General features: G+C 44.8%; 1 protein-coding gene across 1 annotated transcript; it reads left to right on the plus strand.

Moving 5' to 3' along the window:
• Positions 1–1504: 1504 nt before the first annotated feature.
• Lpl (lipoprotein lipase) lies at positions 1505–24196 on the plus strand. The gene is made up of 10 exons (XM_021628040.2): positions 1505–1767; positions 8160–8320; positions 11774–11953; positions 13506–13617; positions 14724–14957; positions 15647–15889; positions 17204–17324; positions 18640–18822; positions 20014–20115; positions 22197–24196. Coding segments are annotated over exons 1-10 (1413 nt in total). The 5' UTR covers positions 1505–1691; the 3' UTR covers positions 22198–24196.
• Positions 24197–24492: the final 296 nt, after the last annotated feature.

The raw sequence follows: 24492 nt of genomic DNA on the forward strand, positions 1-24492 counted from the left end.
GCACAGCCAAATAACCTTGTGGAGGTTTGGGCACCAGACTTGTCAAGAGCACCCAGAAGCCTGACCTGGAGCTCATGTGAGCGTCTGCCTGGAGAACTGGGGCACCTGACCAAGGCCGGCAGAACCAATCACGAGAGAGTGTGGCTGCCACACCCACCTGCCCACCACTTGTGCCCTGGAGAACAGCCAGTTTGTCTCCTCTTTCTACCAGGCTGAATTCCGTGTTAGCTCTTCCTGGAAATCTCTGCACCTTACTGCTCATGCAAAGCCTGTGTTAAACTGTGTAGTTTTTTTTATCTCTTTAACCTACAAGCGTGTGTGTGTGTGTGTGTGTGTGTGTGTGTGTTGTGTTGTGTTATGGAGAAAGGACCATATTAAAAATATTGAGACCAGTAAAGAGAGCCAGTTGGGGATTCTGATTTTTCTTTTTTGAGTTTAATTTTATTGTCTTCTCTAGCCAATCAGCACTTTTTTCGTTTAAAAAAAGATACTTGCAAACCGGCACACTAAAGGATGTGATTTCCTCTTTCTTCTTATTCTACAAACATGTGCTAATCCATTTTGAAAAAACTCAGTTTTCACCCGTGCAAGTGTAATTCAATATTAATGAACCTACAGCGTTGTACAATGATAATCAAGATAATGGAATTCAAAATATTTTATCACCCCTCCTCCAGCAACCCCCCTCCCCCCCACGCGCTCCATCTCCCCTCACCCTGGGCCATCACTAATCTATTTTCTGTCATCGTAGGCTTGGAGTGGTGCAAGACTGTCTTTTGGAATGGCTTCTTCCACTGAGAATCCAGATTCTCTTACAGTATCTGACCATGACCTTCTGCCTCTGGAGATAGACGTTATTCTTGAGTTTCTTGCAAAATTAGAGGATCGAGCACAATTTACATAAGACAAAAACTGGAAACTAGTTGAAGCAAGTGGGCCTTTTCCTCTACACAGAAGGAAATCTATATTGCCAACGATAAAGAGCAGACTTGCAGGCACCAGACGCTCAACAATATGCACCCTAAGGTCCCTTTGGCGCGTGGGGCGGGGTGGGGTGGGGCGCCCAGTAGGTGGAAAGAAACTCACAAATTTAACAAAGATTTTTTTTAAAAAGGGAGGGATCAGAGTGCTGGGCAGATGTCATTTAAGAGCAAAACTTCCCCTCGGGAAACTGACACTTAACATAAATAAAAATCATTATTAAGTATTCATAAAACCGGATAGTTAACGTAAATTAGTGTAAAACCCTCCTCCCTGCCTCTGTACGGGTCCCTCGGGAGCGGGTTCCTCAGGGTAGGCAACCGGAGCCTGACTGACAAGCCAGCTTTCCCTCTTGCCCTTTCCCCTTCTTCTCGCTGGCACCGTTGAGCCTCGTCACAGTTTGCTCAAATATTTGGAAGTGAATTTAGAGTCCTCCCCCCAACTTATGATTTTAGAACCAATAGGTGATGAGGCTTATTTGCATATTTCCAGTCACTTAAGCAGCTGTGCAGCGGGAACAGTGTCACACTCGTTCCTCCTCCTCCGCCCGGGAATTCTGCCCCCTCTAGCTGTCCTGCCCTCCCCTTTAGAGGTTGACTTGCCTGGCGGCGCTCTACCCGGCTGCAGCCCTCCGGCGCCTCCAGCTCGCCCGCCTCCCGCCCGCCCTCCCGCGCCGCGCAGTTCAGCAGAGCAGCAGGACGCCCCGGGAGATGGAGAGCAAAGCCTTGCTCCTGGTGGCCCTGGGAGTGTGGCTCCAGAGTCTGACCGGCGCGGCCGCGGCGGACGGTACGTTTTCGCGCCAACTCCCCTCCACCTGCAGAACGGCCCGGCCGCTGCCTCTCCATCCGAGCATGGGAGGGAGAAAGTTGGAAGGGACGCGCGCTGCGACTCCCGAGCGCAGCGGGGAAGGGCGTCCCGGGAAGGCGGCCGGGGCAGAATCCAGGAGGAGCCAGGAGGGACCTAGCCTCTGACCACGCTGCGGGGACTGCGTCCGGTTCCCGCTCCTCTCTCTCCTTCCCTCCCTCCCTCCCTCTCTCCCGGGTTCTCTCCCACCGCCGGCCATCGCAGGGAAGGGCTGGGGGTGTGATGCGTGGGACTGGAGAGACTCGGAGATCGGACGAAGCATTGGTGACCTGCCGTAACCTCTCCTTAGGGACCTGTGGTGCCGAGTGTAAGGCTCGTGGGCCAAGGTGACCCTAACTTGGCTGCGATCAGGGGTCAGACCCCCCTGGAGGCAGGAAGGGTTAAGCGAAGGCGGCCCCATCAGGGGTAGGGGTGGGAGGACGGCTCGTCTGCCTTCCGACCGCACGGGGCACAGTCGCTCCCAGCGCAGGGCCGCGAACTCCCGTGGGAGCGCCGGGTGGTGCCGGGGACTGCGTGGCGCGAAGTCCTGGGAGCCAGGGTCACGCAAGCGTTCCTGCGCAGGGACGCGCTTCGGGGCTCGGCACGGCTCAGCACCGGAGAAAACCCGGAAAGGGTGGCCCAGCCCCCAGCCGCCTGCAGCCTCCGGCCTGGGGTGGCCAGGTCAGACCGTGTGCTTGCCGTGCTCCCAGGGGAGGCTCGCCCGAGAGCACGTGGGGTTTGCTAGCGCCACAGGGAGGTCGCGGCCGCCACTGTGGTCACAAAGGCAGTCACCTCCAGGGCGCTGCCTCTGTCTCTGCCTGGAGGAGGCGACTAGGGTCAGTTGCGAATTTCTTTATGGCCTTGAAGTCTAGACCTGCCCACAGTTGAGAAGCCTGGCAACTTGAACCTTGCTTGAGCTAACAGAGCGGAGACTCAAAAAGTGACCAACCCAGCCATAAAAAGAGGCTGCAGTTTCCCTGTGCTGCTGCTGGTGGAATCGCCATGAGGGTGGTGTCCCCTAGAGGAGCTCTAAGGTGGCACGTCCGCAGCCTGATCCCAGTCTTGTGGAGTCCTTGACTGCGGTTAAAAGCTCGCTTTATTTCTGCATGTACTTGTCTTTGCAAAGTTATCAAAGGAGAGAGACTCTCACAGACGCCGCGGCACTGCGTGGCAGACGAGCATCTCGGGTGTTTGAGGGTACTGGATTCTGCCTCTCCAGAGGCAGGGTGTCTTCCGCACGCACGCTTTGCAACTCTGGTTTAAAAAATAGGAGCAAACTTTCCATTCCCATTTCAGAAAGCACACCGCAGCATAACATGGCTTTTACTGTAAACTCCCACAGAAAAGGTCCTCCACGTCTTGGCTGTCGGTTCCTTCAGACGCTCTGGACCCAGCTTCTCAGCTGCTCAGTGTCACTCTTCTGGATTTAGCTGTATGAGCTCTAACGTTAGGAAAGTTGGCAAGACTAAAAGCGCCCCGGGGTTCCATTTGACTTAAATGGACACCTAAGTAATTGCATAGTGATTTTGGATTTCGGCCAGCATCTGATTTTCCTATCAATAAAATGTATTAGGAGATATTATTCCTAAGCAGCTATGAAATTCTTCATCTTCTCTTTCCGTTCTCCCTACCCTCCTTTCCTAGCGTGCTTCTTCTACCGAAGGTGAGAAAGGTGCAGCTTGGCGAAATCTCAGCTCCCCTTTGGGCTCTCCATTTCCTTGTTCACTCTTGATTCCCTTTCACCCCATGAACAGTGTATGAGTATGAGAGCCGTTGCCCCGGGGCGCCTTTTTCCAGGAGCCTCTCCTGGCCCCAGCCAGGAAAGCAGAGCTAAGGGAGGGAGCATAGAGGGCCCACGCTGTCTTTTTCCTTCAGCCACCACGCTTACCTGCAGGTTAACAGCAGAGTTAAATAAGTGGGCGATGGCAGCGGAGAAGCCAACGACACTGGAAGGGAGCTTGACAAGGGAGTGACTAATTAATGGCTGCCTTGGAAGGTGTGGGGAGACAAGTGGGGGAGGAGTCGCATGGAAAGATGTTCAGTTTCTTACGGAGTGTATTTTTAGCATGACTTCCCTGCTGGTATAGAGAACACCCTTATACTCAGTTGACTGTTGCTGTTCTGCCACTGTCCAGCCGAGGAGATACCACATTCCGGGTTGTCTTGTTCCTTTTTTCTCTGACCACAGCCTGTGTCCGCGTTACCATCACCAATGCTGCGCCGCGATAAGTACGTGTGGCTTCTCAGAAAACCGCTGAGTTCTCAACCAGCTGCTGCCTCTTCATCCGATAGCGTTCCTCTGTCTTCCGCATCTGTTGTCTTCCTCTGTTGCTTCGCTAGACGCTCAGTGCTGCTCCTTTTCCGACCGGTTCAGTCCCCTCCATCTAACCTTACCCTTCTCCATGGTTCTTTAACTCAGCCTAATTTCATCTCTGGGACTGTTATCCATATCAAGACAAATGTCTTTTCTTTGCTGTATACTACATTTGAGCTGCCTTTTTGGAAACTTGGAAATGAAGGTTACATAGTAAAGGAAACACAGACCCTTATGATTTGCCAACACAAACACTTCACTCTGGTGCTCAGTAAGGACATGTCTGGGTGGTTCTGATTGTCAGGGTAGCATTAACGTGCTGGCCAAATTCAGGATGGAGAGACTTTGAAAGAACATACCTCCGCTCTCCTGCATTCTTTCTTATCCTCCTCTCTTCCTCAGTCCCTCCTCCTCTTCCTTCTTTTCTCCCTCTTGTCCTCTCCCCTTCTGTTTCCTAGCGTGGGCTTAGTTTTCCAAGGAACCTAGCTAAAGACAGCCTAGTTGATGAATGCAGAGTCGCTGATACATTTCCTAGTCTCCTTAGCAACAGTCACCTCAGATTAGCTCAAGCTCACCTGCCATTTCTGTAGTCACCCAGGGTGCACCTTGATGATGAAGTCTACTTACGGAACCATGTCTGGGTCCATCTTCTTACCTGTCTCTTCATGTTCTTCTCAGTTGCTGCTTCGGGAACCACAGAGTTTGGGAAAACACTGATGTTTAGGATTCTGAGCCATTCTTAAAGGACAGAAAATGCCAGCAATATGAAAAATTCCTCCTGCACAGACTAAGTAGCAGAAAGACTTGTGACTTCATATCTAACATAAAATTGAAACGATTGCCTAGCTCATTAAGCAGCACAATTTTCATGTGCTTCACACGCACACACACACACACAAAAACGCACACACACACCTTCTCATTAAAACTAAAATGAAAGTTTTCATTGTGCAAATCTGTGTGATGGTGGATAAATTACTGTTGTTTGGGGTTTTTTTGTTTGTTTGTTTGTTTGTTTTTCAACCAGCATTGGCTCCAGTAGGTGTACTGGTTACACAGAATCCAACTGGGCCTTATGGATCTCCTTGTTAAACAGATTTGGGTTTTTGTTTTTCATGGAAACACACAAAGTCAGCCTTAATAATTTCACAGAATACCCATGGCCATTTCAAAGCCAACAGAAGTACCAGGGCCACGCCATTGCCTAATTCTAGGATAAAGGAGATCACAAGAGAGTGGCATTTCTGGAGTTGTCCAAGGTACTCTTCTGATGCAGCAGTGCAAAAGCAGACAGTAGGGGAGAGTGTCTGCTGGGCTGTTCAGCTGCCTCTGCTTGAGAAAGACTGATCAGCAAGCTGGCAAGATGGCTCAGCAGATGAAGGCTCTACCCCAAGCCTGACCGCCTGAGTTTGATCCCCAGATTCCACAAGGTAGATGGAGAGAGCGGACTCTCACCTCCGCACATGTGTGGTTGGCAAGTGTGTGTGTATGCACACATGCTGGATAAATACACTAACGTAATAAAGCTAAAATCAAAGACTTGTAATCAAACACAAAATCAGACTGTTAGAGAGGAGGATGAACTGTTAGAGGCAGAGACAGGTGGAACCTAGTGAGGCCAATGTACTTTCATATTTTCTAAAATAGTTTCTAAAAATAAAATAACTTATTTAGCAGAATCAGATTAATAAGATTAAATGTGCATAATGTTCTTTTTCACCAGCTAGAAAGGTTAACAGTGTTTCTGGAAGGAAGAAGAAAGCCTGTATCATCAAATATGATGTGAGGTTGCACAGATTCTTGGTGGCAGGATGGGCCCAGTGAGTTACTGAGAGCTTTGAAGAGGAGGAGTTTAGCACAGTCACTTAGCTGGATAAATGCTTTTAGAGCACTTAGCAACTACTGTGAAACTCATCCTTTCTAGCAAAGATAATCACTTCAGAAATGAGTTAGAAAAATCTCCTGTGTTTTAGGTAGTGGAGATTGCTTGTATGTGTGCACATGCATGACTGAGTTACTGCTTATATTGAATCAGTCAGCAACGAACCACAGCATTTAAAAATAATCCTTAAAAAGGGAAATGATGGCCAGTCCTCAGCTGACCACACGACAAGCCCAATCTCAACATCTGTACTTTTGCTTTAGTACACCTGTCCTATCTTCTGGGCATGACAGCAGAGGTTTCAAACCTTTAGTTATATATAATATATATATTATATATAGATTGAGACATGGGTAGTATCTTAATTATCTTAATTGTTCATTTCCTGAAAACTTTAAAGAGAACCATTCAAATATATATATATATATATATATATATATATATATATATATATTTTATAGTAACTAGGTGGGCTGTGTCTATAACTTGACCAAGAAATAAGTAGTTTTCTCTAAGTCCTCTGTGGTCTATTTCCTGAAAAGGTCCTGATTGTATCAGCAACTTAACAATTTTTTACTTTCTACAGATAATCGTTAAGAGTTATCAGCAAGAGGGCTGGAGAGATGGCTCAGAGGATAAGAGCATTGTCTGTCTGCTCTTATCCAGAGTTCAGTTCCCAGCAATCACACGGTGGCTCACAACCATTTATAATATGATCTGATGCCCTCTTCTGGCATGCAGGTGTGCATGAAGATAGAGCACTCATATACATAAAATAAATAAATTAAAAAAAAAAGAGTTATCAGCATTTAGATATATGTCAATAGTTTTAAAATCTAGGTTCACCTTTCCTTACCCAGTTTAAGACTTAGAACAAAAGCAAGCTCCTTCTACAGCCAGGTTTAATGTTATTTATTTACTTATTTGTTTGTTTTGGTTTTTTGAGACAAGGTTTCTCTTGGCTGTCCTGGAACTCAATGTGTAGACCAGGCTGGCCTTGAACTCACAGAGATCCACCTGCCTCTGCCTCAAAAGTGCTGGGATTATGGCGTGCACCACCACCACCTAGCTAAGATTTTCTGTAGTTTTAAAGCTCTAACTATGTGTGAAACATTCTGAGGACGAAAGGAGGAGGAGAGCTCCCTGGGGAATGTATTGACATGGCTCACCCATGCCATGATGTCTGTGGATTCTTCGCTCTCAAGAATGGCTTGAAACAGCATGTGTAGCCATTAGAATAGCAAGGGTGTCCTCAGCTTCCCGACTTTCCTTCTTTTAAATTCTGATAATGGGGGAGAGTCCTTTCTTGAAATGAGTCTGATTGAGTTGTGGTGGGAAAACTTCAGATGAATATAATCATACATTTTTAAAAAGTGGAGTAACTTGAAACATAAGAGCAACCACTCCACACAAGGTCTATGGGTAGTGTCCTCCAGGAGCATAAACTTTGAACTTGAACAAGTAGTCATGAGTGCCAGTCACCTTCTCTTTCCCATCTTTGCCAAGTCACTTGAGAAACGATGAAATTAAGAAATTTCCACATAGTAGTTCACTTGCTTGAATTAATATATACCCCCATACTCCCTAACTGGAAAGGGGCTGAAAGAAAGGCCGGCAGTCAGATTGCTTAACACACAGTGAAGATCATCTCTGTCCATGCTGTCACCACTGGGACATCAGTCATTCTCTTCCAATCCACATCTTTTTCTTTTAAAAATACGTTTATGTGCATGTGTGTGGTAGGGTATGACGTTTGCATATGTGTAGACATACATGTGTACATGTGAACATGGAGGCCTGAGGTTGATGAAGAGTGTCTTTCTTAATCACTCTTTCACCTTATCCTTTGAGGCAGGGTCTTACAATCAAACCCAAGCCCACCAATATGGCTGTTCCTGCAACTTGCTCTGAAGAGCCCACCTCTGTCTTGTGAGGCTGGAATTACAGGCAGGTCACCACTCCTACCTGGCATTTATGTGGGTTCTGGATTCAGGTCCTCATGCTTGCACATGCCCCTATTCATTTCTGAAAACCTGCATTAGAAAAATCAAGAGTGTTGTTGGCACTGACTGCTTGTGAGTCTAAAACCTGTCAATCCCAAGTAAAACCAAATAATCCTTCCAATCTCCTTTTTTGTAGGGGGAAGAGATTTCGCAGACATTGAAAGTAAATTTGCTCTAAGGACGCCTGAAGACACAGCTGAGGATACATGCCATCTTATTCCTGGAGTAGCAGAAACTGTGTCTAACTGCCATTTCAACCACAGCAGCAAGACCTTTGTGGTGATCCATGGCTGGACGGTAAGAGTGGTTTTGGAAGAAAGAATAGGTTAGGGTCAACCAGATCCCTGCTTTTGGAAACCCATAATCAGTATTTTCTGCTCTCTGACAGTCTCATTCTAAGCTTGAGTAGAGGCCATCGTGGTCCATGGTAAACCCTATAGTCCCAGGTTTATGAACTCTTCCCTTGGCTGGTCCTTACCTTTATTTCAACACAGTCCTGGCTGCTACCCTTGAAGTGTCTGTGGATGTGGGAAAAGGATGTTCCTCTCAACACTGGATAAGGGCATGTGACTGTTTCAGGAGCCAGTGGAAGCCTGGCATGATTTTGATACCCACAGAATAAGCTCACCCAGAATGAAGAAATTTTTTTTTCATTGACCCATTCATTCATCAGAGACCCTTTCCTGAAGGTCACCTGTGAGAGTAAGAGAAAGCCAGAGCAGAAGAGCAGCTGTTCAGGTGCCTCTTGGCTGTTCTCCAGCTCTGTGATGTGATCAAATCATCTGTCATGTCTCGGCCTCAGCTTACTAACATACTGTAAAACAAACACCTTGGACTAGACTTCTTTAAGGCCCCTCTTCCAATTTGCCCCAATTATAAACTTAAGGGAAATTATCAAGGAACTGTCTGAAGAAGACTGGAAAAATGCTTACAGAGATAGTTTGGTCTATAAAGTGTTTGCCTGTTAAGCACAGGACCTGAGTCCTATTCCACCACTTAACAAACAAAGAGCCAGGCACAGAGGCATGCTCTCATAGGCAGACACAGAGAGATCTGTGGGACTGCCTGGCAAGACAGACTAGCTGATTGGTGGATTCCAGATTGAGAATTCCCATCTCAGAAAGCAAGGTGGACAGCTCCCGAGGAACAGCACCTCAGGCTGTCCCCCACACACCCACACACAAGATACATGCACACACATAAAAAGGATAGGAAGAAAAGTACAAGCTGTGGTTAAGGCTACTTATTTAAAATAATCATAAATAGCCCCTCCCAAATATGCCAAATAGTTGCTTACATGATGCTGTTTCTATGTAAATACTTCAATTTGCTTTTACAATTTTTAATTTCTAGTGAGCAGGTTACATTACATAGTAAAAATAATTTATATGAAATAGATGGTTAAAGATGGGTCATCTTCCTGTTAGATGCAACTTTTGAATGCTATAGCTAGACACTGAATTCCGACGAGAAGAATTAGGTAAAAGTGATGTACATCCAGTACAGACATTTCTTCCAACATATGGAAGTGATTTTGTTATTGTACTCATTATGATTACAGATGTTATAATTTCTAAGGATATATCAGCAACCAGATCCATACAGATTTTTTTTAAAGACTTCCATTTACTGGAGTGAACCTAGTATGGTACATAGCATATGGTGAAAGTCTAAGTCCCTAACGTAAACTGTAAGTAGGGCAAAGATCTTTGAGGTGGTTAGAGACTATTTGGATGTGCAATTATAGCACTGAACTAGTATAGCCCTTAATACTTCCCAAAAAGTTTAAGCTAAATAAGCACATTCCTGCACGAGAAGCAACTATATATCTCTACTCTCATGCATCTCATTCTGACTGCTGAAAGAATATGGTGCTTTAGGAAGTATCAGCTAGGCCGGGAGACTTTCCTTCTCTGGCTAAGATGAAACGACTAAAGCAGTGCCCAGACACAGTGCCAGATGCTGCCATTGGTCGCACTGCCTCAGGAAACCTACTCTTCATGTCATGTGTGTTGGTGTTTTGGGTACAAGGCTCAGGCCAGGTTGCTGGCCAGACAGGCCGTGTTTCCCTATCACCTGGGGCTTGTCTCATCTGGAACCGTAATAAGGCCAGCTGGGCCTGGCTTATCTGAGCAAACACAGGCTGGCTTCAGTCAAACCATGCTCTGGTTCAGAGGCTTGTCTGACAAAGGCTCGTAAGAAGAGAAATCTAGAAAACAAGACCTTTTCTGGGTACAGAAAGGTGCTCAGCTTCTTCAACCCCCTTTTGTTTCTTCTTTTATATTTTATGTTGAACCATAAAATCAGATTAGTTGCTACTGAGTTAATACAAGTACCCAACAGTAGGTAGGTTGGTCACTTGCCCTTTCCCAGACTGCCTAACTTGGAAACACTGATATAGAAAAAGGTACAACAGAACCTAGAGCAAACAGTTTATTGGAGATAAGCTACCAGGCCACTCAAGGGCACAGACTTGGGGAAGCCAGGACCCTCTGCTGTCGCATCAGGAGAGCCACTGACCCCCACGGGGGCCTTGTACTTGCTGGGTGTCACTGTGGGGTGGGAAGGAGTCACTGCAGTTAACATTACTGAAGAAATGACACCATCTTCTCCTGATCTGGCATGGGAGCTGCAAAAGACAGTCAGTGTAGCAGCCAGGAAGAGAGTGCTTAGGACCAGCATTCCAGAGTTGCACCGTCTGCACGTGTCCGCTTTCTTCCTTCCGAGACACACTCTGAACCCAGACTGAGACACGTTCAAAGAGGCTTAACGGGGTTTTTAGTGGACTGACATCACCTTTGTACCTTTTCTTCTTTGCTTTCTCTCCATGCTTAAAATAGTTGTGGAGATCAGGAACCACACTGGTCACAAATGGAAACGTATGAGAGAGCTTTGAGCTATTCTGTGCCAGCCTTCTGCTGCAGGTGTCCAGGAAAGCTGAAGTTAGTTTACAGAACTGATTAATAGAAGGGGTAGAACTACAGTCCATATCTCTCAGGCTGGCCTTGCCCCAACACAGGACACAGAAACTAGGTGAAAAGTTGTGCAGTCTGTCTGGTGCAAGGAGTGAAACAAGGCTCAGGTCTGGGTATTTCAGTCTAGTAAACACAAAACAACAAAGTAGGAGTCTGAAAGAACTCGTCACGTAAGTGTAAAACTCCAAGTGGACCCAGTGGGTTTGGGTCTCCGAGGTTCCCATTTCTCGGCTGGTTTTTGTAGGTCTCGGTGAAAAGCTGCCTTTAAGCACACTTGTCACAATACTGTAAGTTCAACAGAGAATTAGTAGGCTTTACTTTGGCTGCAGTGGGACCGACCCTAGCATGCTTAGCAAATGGTTTGCACACCAAACCATTCTTTATAAGAAAAGCAGTGTGTTTGCGTCCCTTTAAAAGTCTCTCCCTTTCTCTTGTTATTTGGCTTTGAATGTTGAGCTTTGGGCTCAGCACACGCAAGCTGAACACTTCATCACTGTGCCACAGCCTGGCCCTCTTCCTGCTTTTGTTTTTGAGACAGACACACTGAGTTCCCCAAGGCTGACCTTGATATTGGTCTGTAACTGAGGCAGGTCATGAACTTATCTCCTGCTTTATTGTCCAGAGATGCTAGAATTACAGACATGTCTGATAGGCCTGGCCTTTCAACTCTCCTGGGAAATATTTCCTAGCTTAATTGAATTTCTCATTTCATGTAGATTGTTATCATATTTATAATGAATTATAGTTAGAAAAAATCCTGTATTATCCTTTCCAGGTGACAGGAATGTATGAGAGTTGGGTGCCCAAACTTGTGGCCGCCCTGTACAAAAGAGAACCTGACTCCAACGTCATTGTGGTGGACTGGTTGTATCGGGCTCAGCAGCATTATCCGGTGTCTGCTGGTTACACCAAGCTGGTGGGAAATGATGTGGCCAGGTTCATCAACTGGATGGAGGTAAGACAAGGAGAAGCTATCCTCTGTGCTCAGGATAAAACTCTTGACTAGAACTAGACAGATGGCTGGGTTTTATTTCATTTTCTTGCCTTTTCTCTGAGGTCTAAGGTGTTTTCTGAAGCACTTCAGATTTTCACAGGGCATTTTTATGTTATGGTAAGAATCACTAGATTGTACATCCAGTAAATCATCCTGCCCTCCCTGTCCTTTGATGTTTCAATGAAAAGATCTGCTGGGGCTCAGAACCAAGTGGGCAGGATGAAGAAAAGCCTGCTTTCTAGGACAGAGAGAAGAGAGCATGCTCACCTACCTCCTTTTCTACTGTCGGGCCTTCATGGGTGTGGTATCCTGGTGTTGACTCTCGTTAGAATACCGACCTCTAACAAAACAGTGCTTGGCTCTTAGAGTAGATGAAGGATCCTGGTGATTGTGTTGAGACCCATAGAGTCAACTTCCTGGTTTGGGGCAGAGATGAACTGAGGCAGGGGGACCGTTGGAGGGACATAGAAAGCATGAGGTAGCTGAGGGTCCAGAGGTTTTATCCACTTCCTTCTCTTTGGGGCCTCACTCTGGGAGTTAACTTTTGAATATTATTTTGGAGCTAAAGAGAAGCTAGGACTCTGACAAGGCCAAGTTATTTCACCCAGAGAATTCAATGCAAAAACAACAACAACAACAACAAACGCTGTGTTTATTGGATTTACCATAACAAATGCTCTTTTCTTGTCTGTTTTGCTAGTCACAAAAATGAACTTGGAAGAATCAGATCACTCCTTGGGCTCCAAGCTTCTTAGCTACTTTTTTTTTTTTTTTTTTAATGATAAAACACCATGGCCAAGGCAACATAGAAAACAAAGCATTTAATTTGGGGCTCAGGGTTTCCGAGGGTTAGAATCCTTGACCATCATGGCAGGGAGCGTGACAGCAAGCAGGCCGGCATGGTACTCACAGGCAGTTAGAGACACTGGGAATGGTGTGTAGGCTTTTGAAACCTCAAAACCTACCCTCAGTGACAAGGCCACACCTCCTAACCCTTCCCAAACAGTTCCACAAGCTGGAGACCAAGCATTCAGATACATGTGCTGATGGAGGTCACACATTCAAACCACCACATCTGTTGATGCAGAAAGCTGAGCCGTGTGTCTGGGATCTCCTCCCATTTCCTTCTGTCTGATCTAGTCATGGCCTGGCTAACTTCAAGGAATGACAGGGTGCCGGATATTTGGAAAAGCAGTTAATGTGTAAAAGTTTATATATACACTTATAAAGTATAAATGCATTTACTATGTGTACATATTTATACATTTATATATATGTAAATAATACAGTTTTAGATGTCTGGAAAAAATTCTAGTTTTAAGCTGTTGTTAAAGAAAAAAAAATCTCAATATGACAGAATATTTGTCTCTTAGCTATAACACTAAATCAGTATAAAATTAACTTATAGTAGTGCTAATATTTTAAAACCAATATTCACTTTCATTTTTATCACTTTTGGCGTTGATGTTTGACCAAGAACTACACTAAGACTTTTTCATTTATTCTTCTGCAGGAGGAATTTAACTACCCCCTGGACAATGTCCACCTCTTGGGATACAGCCTTGGAGCCCATGCTGCTGGTGTGGCAGGAAGTCTGACCAACAAGAAGGTTAACAGAATCACTGGTAAGAGGCATTTTCTTATTCATTCATCACAAGATCCAATTGCACCACCATTCTGAAAGAGAGCCAGAGCCCTTTCAATAGGTACCCACGTCCACGGTGTTGGGGCTTGTGTCCTATGTTCATCGCCTTTTGTCTGACCTCTAGCTTTCCATTTACTGGCTGTGGCGTAGGAGAGGCTCACACGTTCCTCTGAGAAAGAGTTCTCACTTTCCTCTGCTCCAGTTGAGCTAGCAGACCACATGTATGTCATTCTCTCTCACAGAGAGAGAGAGAATCAGTCCTTGTCAGTCTCAGCACCAGGGAGACTGACAAGGACTGATTCTAGAGAGCATTTGGAATAAGACAGTCATCTAGGAAGTGGCTATAAATGGTTTGATGTGGATAGAAGGAAAAAGAACTGATCAGGGATTAAAGTTCTTCTCGGATTCAGAAATAACCTGCAAGAAGACATCAGGCCGCTAGATGTGAAAAATCACTGGCCTGATGCTGCTTGCCTGTAATACTAACACTTGAAATATGGAGGCAGCAAGTTCAAAGCCATCGGCAGCTATAGTGTGTGTTTAAAGCGATTCTGGAGAAGCCGGGTACGGTGGCTCATGTCTATAATCCCAACACTTGGGGAGGCAGAGGCAGGTGGATCTCTGTGAGTTCAAGGCCATCCTGGTCTACAAATCAAGTCCAGGATAGCCAGGGCTACACAGAGAAACCCTGTCTTAAAAAACAAAAAACAAACAAAAAAGGAAACATCCCGGAGAAAGGTGGAAAGTAGGGGAACTAAAATGTGCAGGCTACAGTGGCATACTTCTGAATATAACATTATGGAACATTAGGCATGAGGATCAAGAGTTTGAGGCTAGCCTGGGGGGATGAGGGAGAATAGAGTGAGAGAGCAAGGGAGTGAGTGAGAGAGTGAGAGAGATTCCATTTTAGAAGGGCAGTGCCTACTTATTTTGACTCTTAGTCACTGAAAGGTCCAACTGCTAAGGCAAGCCGCTGATACGAATGAAAGAGGCTTTGAGTTACACTCAGAAGAGCAGGATGCTGACCTGAGGCCTGAACTACTGCAGACTTTAAAACCTATGGGGGCCCTTTTCTTTGCCACCAAGGCTTGGATCCAGCTGGGCCTAACTTTGAGTACGCAGAAGCCCCCAGTCGCCTTTCCCCTGATGACGCGGATTTCGTGGACGTCTTACATACATTCACCAGGGGGTCACCTGGCCGAAGTATCGGGATCCAGAAACCAGTAGGGCACGTGGACATTTACCCCAACGGAGGCACTTTCCAGCCAGGATGCAACATCGGAGAAGCCATTCGTGTGATTGCAGAGAGGGGCCTTGGAGGTGAGTGAGACACAAGACACTTAGGTGTGAGTTTTGAGGCTTCGGACTCAATGACCTTGTATCCTGTTCACTGTCCCCATGGTGTATGGTTTCGGTATACACACTGTGGGGACAGAGATGGCTCAGTGGGTAAAGCACTTGCCACACATGTGTGAGGGCCTGAATTTAGACCACAGAACCCATGTAAAAGCCAGATGCACCAGTGTCTCTCTGTAATCCTGGAAGTCCCGCAGTGAGGTGGAGGTAGAAAGGAGAATGCCGGAAGCTCGCAGGCCAGGCAGCCTGGGCACACAATGGCAAACAAGAGACCTTGTCTCGAACAAGGTGGATGGCGAGGACCAGGTCTGTCCACTGACCTCTCTACTACCAGTTGAACAGTTATGCCCTTTATGGTGCAGTTTAGAGAACCGTGCTTTTAGGAGCACATATGCTCAGTAGACATTTTCAATAAAGGGAAGCTTGTGTTAAGCTGGAGGGAATCAAATTCACCTCCGATGTTGTCTAGTATGGCTTTATAAACCTACAGAAATATAAGATGGCAAGAGTCAAAAGTGCTTGGCAACTTTTGCCAGTCAACTTGACAGTTATGGAGGGAGGTGAGCAGCTGCCACCAAGAACACATCCTAACGGAGAGTCTGACTAGGGCAAGGCGATTTCTGAAGAACTGTATCTGCCATGTCTCTGTCCAGATGTGGACCAGCTGGTGAAGTGCTCCCACGAGCGCTCCATTCATCTCTTCATTGACTCTCTTCTCAATGAGGAAAACCCCAGCAAGGCCTACAGGTGCAACTCCAAGGAAGCCTTTGAGAAAGGGCTTTGCCTGAGCTGCAGGAAGAATCGCTGCAACAATGTGGGCTACGAGATCAACAAGGTCAGAGCCAAAAGAAGCAGCAAGATGTACCTGAAGACCCGCTCTCAGATGCCCTACAAAGGTTCGTTGGAAGCTGTGGGGAGGAGGGAGAATTGATTAACGCCATCTCTGTTATCACGGGCTCGGTCTATCTGTTGGAATAAAGTTAATGAAGGGATGTTGCTAAGTCCTGAACCCTCCCTTGTGCCTCTGTTAATGCAGAGGGATTTCCACTAGACCCACTCCATCTAGCTCTTCACTCCGACACCAGCAAGAGCCCGGTGCTCAGCTGTGAATTTGCAGGCTGTTTTGTTTTTCTGTTTTTATTTAACTAGCTACTGATTTTCCTTATAAAATGAGCTATGAGGTTGGCACAGGTGTGCATACCTGTAATCCTAGCCCTTGAGAGGTAGAGGCAGGAAGAGCAGGAGTTCAAGGCCATCTTCAACTACACAGTGAGTTTGAGGCCAGCTGGGCTCCACAAGATCCTGTCTTAAAACACACACATACACATACACACTTAAAACAAATAGCTAAATAAAGGTTATCAGAACAAAATGCACTGAAATGTTTTTCAGGAAAATAAACATCCAAAGTGACATCAAAACCCAATTTTGCCACTCTTTTTGCCATTAGAGTTTAAAATGTTGGGTCTCAGCATAAGAGAAATCACATTCAATAGACAGCAGTATAATAAAAACTATGCATAGGAGTCTTGGCTTATAAAAGACCAGTATCTGAGTGACACCATCATAGTCACAGCAGGTGTGTTTCAGACTCAGGGATATGTGGGGAAAAACAGGGAAGAGATACGGAAGTTCAAGTTCCTGCTTCCTGGTGTGCTTCCTACTTCAGGACAGCTTGGGACCTAGCTTTATAAGACAAACTCAGGACTTTTCTGGTGGTTTAAAGGAACTCACTGTACTGTTGGTGCCACACACCAGCCTGTGCAGGTGGGAGAGAAATAGAATGAGATGTGATGAGGGTGGGGGGAGGTCGAGTACCCAGGAAATGGGAAGAAACAAGGTGGAGCAATGCAATAACAGAAAGCAAATGCTGAAAATGCTTGGTACCGATGTAGAAATATACGGTGGCTGAGGTAAGTGGAGAACACAGAGAGCTTTCTGGGTGTGGCTGGCTATTAATTTGACTCCATCCAGGTTGGCAATTCAGATACAAGGTGGGTCTCTTTTATGCACTATGGCCACACTGAAGAAACCTTCCAACAGAAAGTGTTTCCAAGCCACGTCAGATGGCGCAATGTGTGTACTTCCTGTTTGGGTGCTCAGAAGACACCTGTGGGTGTCTTCTATGGGTCAGACTTGCTTGACTGTTTGGGAACTATAATGTCTCCATGAAGACTGACATGCCTTTGTTCCAATGTCTTTCCCTACAGTCTTCCATTACCAAGTCAAGATTCACTTTTCTGGGACTGAGAGTGACAGGCAGCTCAACCAGGCCTTCGAGATTTCTCTGTATGGCACAGTGGCCGAGAGTGAGAACATTCCCTTCACCCTGTGAGTATCTCTGGGCACACCTGCAGCCTGTGGCTAGGTGTCAGCCTTGCTCCTTGGCAAAGCCCTTGGTCTGAGAAACAGAGGTGCACAGTACCGCATGAATAGAACTATAGTTAAAAAAATTACAATTTAGCTGGGTATGGTGCCTTGAAAGCCCCGCACTTGGGAGGCAGAGGTAGGTGGAGCTCGGTGAGTTCAAGGCCAACCTGGTCTACACAGTGAGTTCTAGGATAAACAGAGCCATGTAGAGAGACCCTGTTTCAAAATACCAAAAGATGAAAAAGAAATAAGAAATAACAGAGATCTTGTGCCATTTTGTGTGAGAAAATACTGTTTTCTAATCTCTGTTTTATTTTTTGTTCATTCTCTGCTTTGTGTTTTCTTTCAATATCTCAAGTCTTTGTTTCTTTTATTTAAAAAAAAAAGGAGAAGAAGAAACAATGATAAAGTGGTTAAGTCCTCCGCCCCTCCCCCCCCAAAAAAAAGAGTTAACATTATGGAGCATGGATGTGGCGGGGAGGTGGAGCACTTATCTAACATTTGGATATGGTCCCAGCATCCAAACATACAGATAGGTAGGCAGATAGGTAGATCGATCGATAGATAGATAGATAGATAGATAGATAGATAGATAGATAGATAGATTGCTAGAGAAAATGTCGTCAGTAAAATGCCGTGACTGTGAAGTGACTGAGCAGGACACACATCGTTGGTTATACTGTTGGCTGTGAGAACCTTCAATGCAAGGAAGGCAATGAGGAAATAATTTTCCATAGCTAAGGTTACAAGAAAGAGGCTGGTTTCTTTTATAGTGTATCCTGAACAAATACTCAATAGATTGTTTTTAAAAATTTAAGTGTGGCATGTTTATTATCATAGAATACATAATAGCCCAAACTGGGTATTAGTTAGCATTGCATCAAAGGTCATATGGTTCATAATATCAGTAAAATCAATATTCCTCTAGAAATTAGAATTATTGCAGAGTACGTAAAACATGATGAAAACAGAGTGGAGTAGAGGACTGGTTATGTTCTTTGTAACTAAGTGAACATATACTCACAAATGTGTAAATTAAAAGGTATACATGGAAATGAAAATTGGCTAATGGCCTTTTTTCCTTAAGAACTGTACTAGTTTACAGTGTTAGGAGGAAAAGGAGTGTGGGACCTTAAGATACGCCAAAGCTGCTGACATTCATCTTGGACATGTTTTGCATTTTTAAAATATCATCCAAACAATAAAGCTATTTACATCTCAGAAGGAGAAAAGGCTGACTTCCAGAAGTAACCAAATTTATGAAATTTTCACTCAGGCCTGAGGTCTCCACAAACAAAACCTACTCCTTCTTGATTTATACGGAGGTGGACATCGGAGAATTGCTGATGATGAAGCTTAAGTGGAAGAGCGACTCCTACTTCAGCTGGTCGGACTGGTGGAGCAGCCCCGGCTTCGTCATCGAGAGGATCCGGGTGAAAGCGGGGGAGACTCAGAAAAAGTAATTGACCTGAATGTTCTCCACCTCGTTTGCACAGCCTTCTGTCCGTACCTGGGGCAAAACCTTTCAGGAGCCTTTGACATACAGGTGGAACTATCTGTGGGACCTACTTAATTATTCCAGAATATTCTTTGATGGCCACACAGAGGAAATAGTTGACTACCTATTCCTTTGGGGAAGACTAGAAGTGTTCACACTTAGGATTTTTGTTTTGCTTTGCTTTGCTTTGCTTTGCTTTGCTTTGCTTTGCTTTTGTTTGTTTTTTTTTCAGATCTTGGGATAGTTGCACATATATAATGAGATATCTAGGAATTATGACCAACTAGTATTCCACGTTCCTCTGATACAAAACAGTCTGAAAGTCATTTGCACTTTTTTGGTGGCTGCACTTTGACTACAGTGAATCACCCGAGGCCAGGTGTGGAATTTCCCACTCGGGGCATCATTTTAGTATTCAAAATGTATTAGATTGTGGAACATTTGGGAATTTAGATTTTTGGGTTGGGAATGCTCCGCCTGTAATATTTCTGTGTTTCAATTTAGAATTGTATAAGCCCTGAACTGGTCACAGTTATTTGGAATAGGAGCTGGGACCAGAAGCAGGCAATCTCGGGATTCGTGTAGCACTATTTCTTGCAAACACAAAATAGTTTAAAAACGTGGGCCAGATCTTGGAGATGCTGACATCTAAGGGCTAAAAGAAACTCTCCAAGTAGTAGGAGATTCTCAGCCCCACCCCACACATATCTATAAAATAATTTGCGTAAAGAGCCCCACAGAATTAAAATATTCACACACACCTGTCTAGAAATTTTGCAACGATACCATTGATAGAAACAACTCTTTAAAATAAAATTGAGGACTCTTTTTTTTTTTTTTTTTTTGTCATTTACTTTTATACAAAGCCTTAAGAAATGCTATGGATAGAAAAATTCTGCAGAGCCTTTGTTCCTAAAGTAGTTGAAGGCCGAGTCCCTAATCCTCTGACATACTAGAAGTGGTTCTGTAATGCCTCTACTGCTCGGACCTTCTGAGGGAGACATGACCTGAGTGGCACATTAGGGTCTGTCGGAAAGTTCACCGCAGTGAACTGTGATCATGTAAGATCTAATTGGTCTTGACAGAACCCCCATTTTGAACAGCTGTTCTTCTTGTCCTGTGTGACATGCTCACATCTACTTTCTTCCCCAGGGTCATCTTCTGTGCTAGGGAGAAAGTATCTCATCTGAAGAAGGGAAAGGACTCCGCAGTGTTTGTGAAGTGCCATGACAAGTCTCTGAAGAAGTCTGGCTGGTGAGCATCTTGAACTGCAGCTCTCTGAGCATCCTGAGGAGACCTGCCTCGCGCTCACCCTGCGTGCAGCTCTTGTGCTCTGTCTTTAGGGCATCTCTCTTAGTCCTAATTTCTTATCTTATGCTCACTTGCTTCTGTTTTTTTAACCACTTAACACTTCTTTTCCTTTCGAACCATGCTGACCTTCATCCCAGATACACAAACTTTACTTCTTGAACCACTCACAAGTCCACTTCTCCATTTCCTACTCCCTCACGTCTGTCTGCTGTGTAGATGCTAAATGAGGAGCAGGGACCACCCTGGCTGTGGGCTCAGCTCCTCCTGGGATATATCCAAAGATGAAAGCGTTTCCTATCAGCCGGAGCCACACAGTCACATTCTTTCTCCAACTGCCAAAGACTCTGGGGCATAGAACCAGGGGAAGACACTAAACCAGGCCAAAACCCCAAAGCTGGGGAGAAAATGCAATGAGTACAGGAAACTGTTCTATCTCAAAGCAGCTGGTCTTGTCCTATATGACCCCTAGGGCTAATACACATGGTAGCTGGCAACAGAATCTTTCCAGCACGTCAGTGCTAAGTGGAGACCAAGCATGTGACCTTCCGTCTCCTCTCCCAAGCTCTCAGGATATGCTGTTTTCATACCTCCTCGCTCCCCTGCCAGACTCCAAATGCTAATGGGTTACACATATTAAAGGAAGAATATTAGATAGTGCCACAAAGGCAGTGACACAGAAACAACGACAAAGGATGATCACAGAATCACTGGGAGATAAAAAAGGCATTTGCTATGTGGAAGACCTCTTTTTAAATGTCTTCTTAAATATTATTTATATATGCTCACTCTGGCTAGATGACGAAAACCAGACAAGAACAAAGAGGAACCAAACAGGCCTTATCAGTAACATTTGATATGTGATTAACAACTTGATTCATAAACTTTCTCACTATACATACATTTGTATATTTTCCCATCACAAACATACAATTATGGCACTGAATAAAAAGAAGCAGCCACATGAGCCCCAAACATTACTGTGAATGCCCAAGAGGAACCTCGTATGGAGAATAGTTACTGGTATTAAGCTGGCAACATGGCTCTTAACTAAGGGGAGAAATTTCTACTAAGCCATGAGTGCTTTGCCTCTTATGAATCCTGGATCTTAGGCAACTTCTTACTTACCTGCACAGCTGGGCACAGTGACACACACCTGTAATCCCAGTACTCTGGGAGGCAGATCTCCATGAGTTTGAGGCCAGCCTGGTCTACAAAGCCAGTCCAGGACAGCCAAGGCTACACAGAGAAACCTTGTCTCGAAAAACTAAGCAAACAAACAAAACAAGGGACTCCAGTATAACAACTTAGATGTGCACATGAGGACACTTACACACACCTACCTCCCCCCAGGCTTCTGCAGCTTTGAGCAGATATGAGTGTATAGAAACAAAAACACTTTTATAACTATAAAGCCAAAATCTGAGGAAATGCCCTCAATTGTTTATGAAGCATTCGGTCAACACTCTAAGAAATTATCTGTGAAGGCCTAATGTGTCTATAACCTGCTCATAGGATTTATAAACAACAGATACAGAGGCAGCTGTTTCTTGAAATATGCTTTATATTTAGGAGGTCGTTGTGAATCAGACTAGCGATACTGTGCAGGGGTTTCAACTCAGCAGGCTGTCGGTCTGGCGCCCCTGTTAACTCCTCAGAAGGCTCACACTCCAAGAACGAGGCAGGCTTTTCGTTATGTTTAGAGCACAGGAAAGCTTCGTGACTTTTACCACGGCGTGACCTAGCCTTTGAAGATGATGCTCAAATGGGGGCCCATCTGTATGTACATCAGGCATGTCTACTGCCCCAGGAGGCTACTAACATGCATCAGGTGTGTCTACTAACACACAGCAAGTGTGTCTACTGTCCCAGGAGACTGCTACTTTTCCAGATCTATCATCCACATCTCACAAGCTCTGTTCTGAATGTCACTTGGACACTACTTCATCACAGCAGTGGTGGGGAGAGAAAGGATCTGTAAAAGACAAAGCAGATGATTAAATAGCCTTTCTTCTGTGTTTCCTCAGACACTGGACAAACCCACAAGAGAAGAAAGCACATGAGTTCTTTGAAGACCGAAGTAAATGAAGTAAATTTTATTAAAAAAAAAAAATACCCTTGGTTGGGTGTTTGAAAGTGGGTTTTCCTGAGTATTAATCCCAGCTCTATCTTGTTAGTTGACTAGAAGGCAGTCTAAAATACTGAAAGGTGGCTAATACAGGGTGAGGTCGAGTGGCCATGGCATGTGTTCCAGCATCAGGGGACAGCAGCCAGGAGAAGCATGGCGTCCTGTATCCCTTAAGAAGGAATCACTTGTTCCCAATAATATAAGACCCCTTTGTGTGACCTGTTTGGTCATGGCCTAGAACTAGTAAGGGCCTCTTATTTTGATTAGAATTCTGAGGTTTTAAAATTGAGACCTTTTGAAAGTTTTCTCCAAGTCTGATATAGACCATGTTTTTGGTGGCATGAGTCAGATCCGTTTCTTTAGCAGTTGAGCAGTTGAAACACCTAGCCTTCTAAAATAGTTCTTTTAACATTGGAATGTAGCTAAAAAAAGAAAAGAAGCAGGGACAGTGGAGGACAGGGCTCAAGTCGTCCTGAGCCATGGTCTCACCATGACAAAGTACAAGTCAACAGAGATACTAAACCTAGATTGGGTAATTCTGAATAGACTTGGATTTTTAAGGCTTAATCCCTCCACCTCTTAAAAATTTGTGTTATACTTCAACATTGTTCTCTGGGTGGATGTTGAAAATGAGCTCATCTTCAGGTGACACATAAAATGAGCTGAACGAAAATATTGGCTAGTTTGATTTTAGGGGGGTTTTTTGTTTTCCTTTTTCTTTGTTGAGAAAAAGTCTCCCCTGTCACACTCTGGAGCCAAGCCTGACCTAGAAATCTGTAGCTCAGGCCTGCCTTAAATGCTCAACAATCCCCCTGTCTCAGCTTCCTGCATGCTGGAAGCTTGACACCATAATCTTATCATCAGACTTTTCCTGTTTGTTTTCATCAACTTGAACACTTTCAATCGCCAATAGCTACTATTTCATTGGAGAATCATCTCGGCCCCACCTCTCTCATACTCCTAACACATCATGTTAATTTCACATTTAGATGTGATCAGGTTCAAGTTTTTCACCATGCAATGTACAAATTTTAGATCAGGACCATCTTTATCATGTAAAAGCTGAAATTACGAGGAAATGTGCATATCAATGCTTGCAAACTTGTGTGCCAAGAAGGGAGTCCTCAGTTGCAGCAGCCACAGGAAGCACCAAGCAGTTGGCCACTGTTCCCTTTTACTTATATAAAAAGAAAAAAAAAACTAATCAAGAGTGAGTGAACAATTACTTATGAACTAGATCTCATATTTTCAGGATGCTTTTACTGCATATTAATATAAAGGGTTGAAGAAGTTCTGTCTCAGAAGCTATTGCTGGGAACACAAACTGTGAAATGTGTGGGTATCTGAACACCTCCCCACATGCCAAGCCCCACGAGCGAAGTTGTCACTCAGTGTCATTTGGAAAGGAAAGAGTCAAGGGATGTACTGAACATGCCAGAGAAGTGGTTCCAGATATGCTGGAATGTTAGCCCCTGCTGGGAGAAAGGCAGTTGTACCTATGTAATATAGGACAAAAATGACTGATTTCATCAGACTTGGAGTCATTTCTAACAATAAAATGATGTACAATTTGTCACTGGCATCCCCATTATTGCTAATTCATTGCAATATATACGTACATATCTCAGTGATACTTTGGCTTTAAATTTTATTTATTGGCTGTAAATATATGTGCGGGTGTTTAAGAGAGCTTGTGAACACTGGAAAGGCTGTTGCGGCTACCTGCTGCGTAGATTTGTGGTGCTAACTTTGTGTCTGTCTTCCTCAGTGATCATCTGTCTCACTGAGCCAACTTACTCTGACGAAATAGTGCATTGAAATAGGCTTTCGAAAGAAGAGATTCGCCTGTGTGATGAAATGAAATCTGCTTTTAATAAAATTGACAACATTTTATCATGATACTAAGTCATCATTTTGTATCATTTTAGCCCTTCTAGATTCTAGGGAAATCAGATTTAATTCTTAGGCCAGATTCAGTCAGCAAATTTTGACTGAGTAACCACTGTACTTGCCCAGTCATAGAAGTAATGTAAGTCATAGAAGACAGTTACAGACGTGACGTAAGCTGTAATGGGGGCCTGCTCACCTACGAGGATCACATGAACCCCAGCAATCTCAGGGCTCCCCTGACAGTGCACACGCCCAGACTTCCCAGGGAGCCAGTGTTGCCCTGAGGGCACCGGCAGGGTCATCGC

Source organism: Meriones unguiculatus, chromosome 4 (genome assembly GCF_030254825.1).
Source record: "Meriones unguiculatus strain TT.TT164.6M chromosome 4, Bangor_MerUng_6.1, whole genome shotgun sequence".
In the NCBI taxonomy this organism is placed as follows: Eukaryota; Metazoa; Chordata; class Mammalia; order Rodentia; family Muridae; genus Meriones; species Meriones unguiculatus.

Coding starts and splice junctions, on each gene's coding strand:
- Lpl (XM_021628040.2), top strand. CDS start 1,692: ATGGAGAGCAAAGCCTTGCTCCTGGTGGCCCTGGGAGTGTGGCTCCAG. Junction 1,768..8,159: donor CGGCGCGGCCGCGGCGGACG/GTACGTTTTCGC, acceptor CCTTTTTTGTAG/GGGGAAGAGATTTCGCAGAC. Junction 13,618..14,723: donor GAAGGTTAACAGAATCACTG/GTAAGAGGCATT, acceptor TTTGCCACCAAG/GCTTGGATCCAGCTGGGCCT.